This window comes from Aquarana catesbeiana, linkage group LG04 (assembly GCF_042186555.1).
Source record: "Aquarana catesbeiana isolate 2022-GZ linkage group LG04, ASM4218655v1, whole genome shotgun sequence".
Taxonomy (NCBI): Eukaryota; Metazoa; Chordata; class Amphibia; order Anura; family Ranidae; genus Aquarana; species Aquarana catesbeiana.
The window spans coordinates 573,296,497-573,302,496 of NC_133327.1; the positions used below are offsets into that span (position 1 = coordinate 573,296,497).

The window sequence follows — 6,000 nt, forward strand, 5'->3', positions numbered from 1 at the left end:
CCCAAAAAGAGGACACAGGAGGAACAACAGGGATGCGTAGTCCAGTCAATCCCCACCAGCTGAAGATCTACAAGTCCAACAATACCACGGTGCCTATGTGAGCTGCAGGACCTGTCCTTAAAGAGCATTCTACAATAAATTTTTGGGGTAAAACAATTTCTATCACCACATCATTGGGTTGGATTTTGGAATGTTTTGGGAACACCCTGACAGAAGCTCAAACTGATAATCAGAGTGCTTGGAGGTGACACTTGGACCATAACATCAAGAAGGTTGATGAAGCCCAGTACGCTGGGACTTGTAGCTCCACCAACAGTAAGAGCAGGAATGTGTGCCTGTGTCATTCTTCACCAGTTGAAGATCTACAAGTCCAATAGTAAAATTATACTTATGTGTGCTATAGGTCCAAACCACAAACCGCATTCTACAATCAGTTTTTGGGGTACAATTTCTGTCCTCATTTCATTGGGATTTTGGAATGATTTGGGAACACCCTGACAAAAAAAAAGTCAAACTGGTAATTAGATTACCTAGGGATGACACTGACACTTGGGACCAAAGCACTGTGCAGACTGTTGGTGCTATATAAATCCTGTATAATAACAACATCATTATCAAGAAGGCTATTGGAGCCCAGTAAGCTGGGACTTGTAGCTCCACCAGAAATAAGGAGAGGGAATGTGTGACTGTCATTCCCCACCAGCAGAAGATCTACAAGTCCAATAGTAAATCATTTCATTGGGTTGGATTTAGGAATGTTTTGGAAACACCCTGACTAAAAGGTAAAAGTGGTTATCAGAGTACCTGGAGATGACACTTTGACACTTGGGACCAAAGCAATGAGGAAACTGTTGGCGCAAAATAAATCCTGTATAATAACAACAACAACAACAACAACAAGGGGGCTGATGAAGCCCAATATGCTGGGACTTGTAGCTTCACCAGGAGTAAGCGGAATGTGTGCTTATGTCATTCCCCACCAGCTGAAGGTCTACAAGTCCAATAATAAGATGATAGTTATGTGTACTATAGGTCCAGACTGCAAATAGAACTCTACAATCAATTTTTGGATAAAACTATTTCTGTAATAGTTTCTTTGGGTTGGATTTTGTAATGTTTTAGGAACACCCTGACAAAAAAGGTCAAACTGGTAATCGGAGTACCAGGAGATGACACTTTGACACTTGGGACCAAAGCAATGAGCAAACTGTTGGCGCTATATAAAATCTGAATACTAATAATAAAAATAATAACAACAACAACATTGATGGAGCCCAGTACGCTGGGACTTGTAGCTCCACTAGGAGTAATAACAGGAATGTGTGTTTATGTAATTCCCCACCTGCATAAGATCTACAAGTCCAATAGTAAAAAAATTCTATCCTCATTTCATTGGGTTGGATTTTGTAATGTTTTAGGAACACCCTGACAAAAAACATCAAAGTGGTTATCAGAGTACCTGGAGATGACACTTTGACACTTAGGACCATAACATCAAGAAGGCTTGTGGATCCCAGTTCACTGAGACATGTAGCTCCACCAGGCCACATCTAGGGTATCTATCAGTTTTAGTGGCTCCAACAGCAAATCACCCCTCCATCCTCAATGCTCCCCCCACAGGGGACACAGGAGGAAGCAGAGGGATGTGTGGCCGTGTCAATCCCCACTAGAGGATTTCCTCCACACTCCAGCAGTATAACAATAGGCTTAAGGCCATGTGTGTGCAGCCCAGGCAAGCCTGCCCCATCTGTCTTACCCAATCCTCGAAGTGCCGGCTCCCATTCTGCAGGAGATCCTCGAACTGGATGGTGCAATTGGCCACAAAGTCATCGTAGCCGATGGGGGCATCGTGGAAGACGGCCAGCTCGATCTTCCTTCCATTGCAGACGTCGGTGGAGAAGTCATCGTGCCAGGCTGGGCTGTTGGTCTTCTGCTTGGTGGAGGTCTGGCCGATCCTTGAGTCGTCCACATTGACGGCGATGTAGGGGTCCAGAAGGAAGGTCTGGGGTCGGGGCCCCACCGCGTGCCTCAGGGACCAAGCTGTGGGCTTCAGGTTGACAGCCTCGCAGATCCTGATCTTCAGCAAACCATTGAAGACCACCATGGCGAGCGAGGGGTTAACAGGGGGGAGGGGGCGCGAGATCCACCACCTCTCAGCTTGCAGCGATCGATGGAGATCCGATGGGATCTGCCTGCTCTCTTCCTTGCGACTCCCACTCAATCCAGGGCTGATTTCTAACGGAAAACAAGGGGGACGTCCTCCTCCTCCTTTTGCAGCTTCCAAGGGCTCTGGAGATCCTCATGTAATCCCGGCCGGGTGGAGGGGAGGGGGGTTACTGCTGACTCCTCTCTCTCCCTCTCTCTCTCTGTCTTCTCTCTCTACCTACCGTCTCAGCTGATCCATGCAGCAGCAGCCGCCGAAGTCCTCCTTCGGGTCCGAGGTCAACACAGTAATCTTCCTCCGCGCACAACACGGCACGGCCAAAAAAGCAGGGAGCTCACATCCGCATCAGGACTGGGGTCACCTCCCCAGGGACGCCTCCAGCTGCTCCCATGCAATATACATGAGCCTGGGCTGGGCCGGCTGCAGAAAGCCTTGGATCCAGTGTGCAGATTCCTGCTGGATGGCAGGCTGCTGCTGCTGCTGCTGCTGCCTAAAGAGCTTGTTGGTGCTGATCAGCAGCGACACCCAACCCCTCCTCCTCCTCCTCTCTCCTTGTAATGCAGGAAATGCACAGAAGACGTCAGAGTGTGCTGCTGACACATACAGGCAATGGAGGCTTCAGCAGCTCCTACCTAGCAGAGTGTGTGTATTGGGGAGGGGGGAGGCTGGCAGCCCTGTCCCTGGTTGGCTCACATATCAGGGCAGCAGCAGGCCACTTTCACTATTTAAATAGCTAGTTAGTTACCTCTCTGATCAGGTATGACATTTCCTCTGCCAGGGAAGCAGGGCACTGTGTTGTAGCAATCATCAAAAAATAATACAATGTACCTTTTGGAATGCAAAGCTTAATATTTGGGTTTATATATGTGTATTAATATTTTTGTATTCATATCTGTATTTATATTCGTGTATTTATATTTATATCTTATGTATCAGGTTTGACATTTCTTCTGGGGAACTGTGTTCTGCCAAGGATCAAAAATGATACAGTGTTGCTGGTCTGTTGGAATGCAAATCTTTATATTTGTGTATCTATTAAAATCTGTGTATTTATTAATATATGTGTAATACTAATTGTATATTTATATCTGTCTATTTAAATTCATATTTGGGTATTTATATATTATCCTATGTATCAGGAACTATGTTGTAGCAATATTGCTGATCTGTTGGAATGCAAACTTTGTATTTGTGTATTAATATCTATATTTGTATATTTATATTTGTGCATTTTTATTTATATGTGTGTATTTATATATTATCCTATATATCAGGTATGAAATTACCTCTGGGGAACTGTGATGTAGTAAAGATCAAAAAAGATACAATATTGCTGATCTGTTGCAATGCAAAACTTTATATTTGTGTATTTATATTTGTGTAATTATATTTATAGCTGTATTTATATTTTTATTTTATGTATCAGGTTTGACATTTTCTCTGGGGAACTGTGTTCTGCCAAGGTTAAAAAAAATGATACAATGTTGCTGATCTGTTGGAATTCAAAACTTCATATAACGCCCAAGATAAAGTCTTATGATGACAAAATGCATTGGGCGTTGCTACGGCGCATGACGTTATCGCGCAGAGTGATCGCAGCCATCTTGCTGGTTTGAGACATTTTCAGTTACTGATGACATGTCTCTTTTAGTGTGAATATTGTGAGTGTATGGGGTTTATAATAAATGTTATCACTGTTAACTATGAACAAGCTAAGTATGCTCTTAAAGTGTTACTAAACCCAGGACCCCGCATTCACTATATCTGGTTTCCCACAGTACACAGAACACTGAATTGCAGAAGTTTTAGTCAGGGCCGATCCTAGGGTCACAGACGCCTGGGTGCAGAAATATTTCTGGCGGCCCCACGTGGGCGTGGTCATCTTACTAACTCCTCCCCTTTACAAATGTTTTTATGGCAACAACTTAAACACAGAGATGCTCCCCTAAGAAGTCTTTGTTACCCTGGGATCCTCCCATGATCTTGTAGCCTCCCTGACGGTTTTCCCGAGTGTGGCTCGGGGTTAAATTTCAGCACCATTAGCGGTAACCCTGAGCCACACTCGGGATTACATTGCAGGATCCTGGTGCTGTGTTACATACTTTGTCCCCAGGATCCTGCGATGTCCCCCGCTGTGTCTGCGGGCTCTGTCCTCCTCCGAAGTCTCTCTGTGCTAGGCTCCGTTCCCTGCGAGCGTCGCAACGCACCGGGGCGGAGCCTGGTGGCAAGTTCAAAAAAGGTAAAAATCATAACACATACAGTACTGTACTGTATGAAATTATTTCACTTCCCTTTTGTCCCCAGTGCTTTGTCCAATGCCCTGCATGCAGTTTTATATTATATATACTGTTCTTTCTGCCTGGAAACTTGAGATTGTCCATAGCAACCAAAAAGTGTCCCTTTACATCAAAAGTGGTTTTAGACCAGCTAGAAAACAACAATAGTAAATTAGAACACTTGCAGAATTGAGCGATAGTGAATCGTGGGGAAATTTATTTTATTATTTTATTATTTTTTTTAATTATTTATATTTATGTATTATATTATAATTTATGTTTTTGTTTTTCAAACTTCATCATACCCGGGTTATCTACTAGACTCTTGGTGGACAGATTTAAGTGTGTTATTGCTAAGAATTACAGGCCTACAATATAAAACACCAAATTTCCATGCAAAATAATTGTACCGCTTTCAGCACCTAAAATCCAAAATAATCATACTGCCAGGGAGGTTAACAATTAAAGAAAATACAGGAAGAGAGTGTACTAATGGGACCTGGATGGGGGTCTCTCTGATGCACACAGAGAGGGCTTCTGTTACAGAGTCTGTTAGAAAGAGCCCCCAGACATACTGCAGACATACTACAGGAGATGGTCAGAGACTGCAGATATGATACAAGAAATGGTCAGAGACATGATACAAAGACCAATGCATCTAATTCAGCCTACCAGTGCCCATCAAATGGAGCCTCATCAGTTCCTACCAATTGCAGCCTACCAGTGCCCACCAAATGCAGCCTTATCAGTGCCAACCAATTGCAGCCTGCCAATACCCACCAATTGCAGCCTACCAGTGCTCACCAATTGCAGCCTACCAGTGCCCATCAAATGCAGCTCAATACTGCCCACCAATTTCAGCCTACCAGTGCCCACCAATTGCAGCCTACCAGTGCCCACCAATTGCAGCCTGCCAGTGGCCATCAATTGCAGCTTGCCAGTGCCCACCAATTGCTGCTTGCCAGTGCCCCTGGATCACATAGAGCGGCGATGATCTCCTGCTGTCATGGAGCTTGGATTTGAATCTCCCAAGCACTGGTCTCAGCGGATGCACTATTAACCCCCAACATTACCCCCTACACTCCACAAATGCCCCCCGCCACATACACACTTCACAAATACCCCCCCAATTCACAAATTACCCTCCCACTTCACAAATAACCCCTCTTCACGAATGGCGACCCCAGTCACCCCATTAAGAACTTTGCTCAGCCTCTGTGTGGTGGCTCACTCACCTCTCCTCCTGGCAGTCAGCTAGTGGCCTGATTTTCTGCCTCCTGTGTCCTCACCTCCTATCAGGTGCACCACGATCTTTCACCCCGAGTGGAGGCCCGATGGGTGGCAGCAGGACCCTTGATCCGGGGCCGGGGCGGGCGCAGCTTCCAGGGAGCTCATCGCTCGCTCATCAATGGGCGTATCCTCCCTCCGCTCAGTTCTCTCTATGCTCTCCTGTACTATGCATGCTGGGCTACAGCAGCATGTGTGGGAGAGGACACAGGTGACAGAGAAAGCTCCCATCTGCTGCGTGCTGCCACATGTGACCATAAACGTGCTCTTCCC

At 45.5% G+C, this 6,000-nt stretch overlaps 1 protein-coding gene across 7 annotated transcripts in view; it reads right to left on the reverse strand.

Moving 5' to 3' along the window:
- The window catches only part of LOC141140669 (protein kinase C epsilon type-like), a 358,981-nt gene extending 356,175 nt beyond the window's left edge, over positions 1-2,806 (reverse strand). For 5 of the 7 annotated variants that reach the window (XR_012243975.1, XR_012243974.1, XM_073628075.1 and 2 more), the window contains exon 1: positions 1,757-2,806. Coding sequence is in view for 4 of the 7 variants with exons in the window: in XM_073628075.1 (XP_073484176.1) it covers positions 1,757-2,104 (348 nt within the window). In the remaining 3 variants the exon portion in view is untranslated. The remainder of the gene's footprint in view (positions 1-1,756) is intronic. The other 2 variants (XR_012243976.1, XM_073628078.1) reach the window with 1 other exon arrangement.
- Between the last annotated feature and the right edge of the window lie 3,194 nt (positions 2,807-6,000).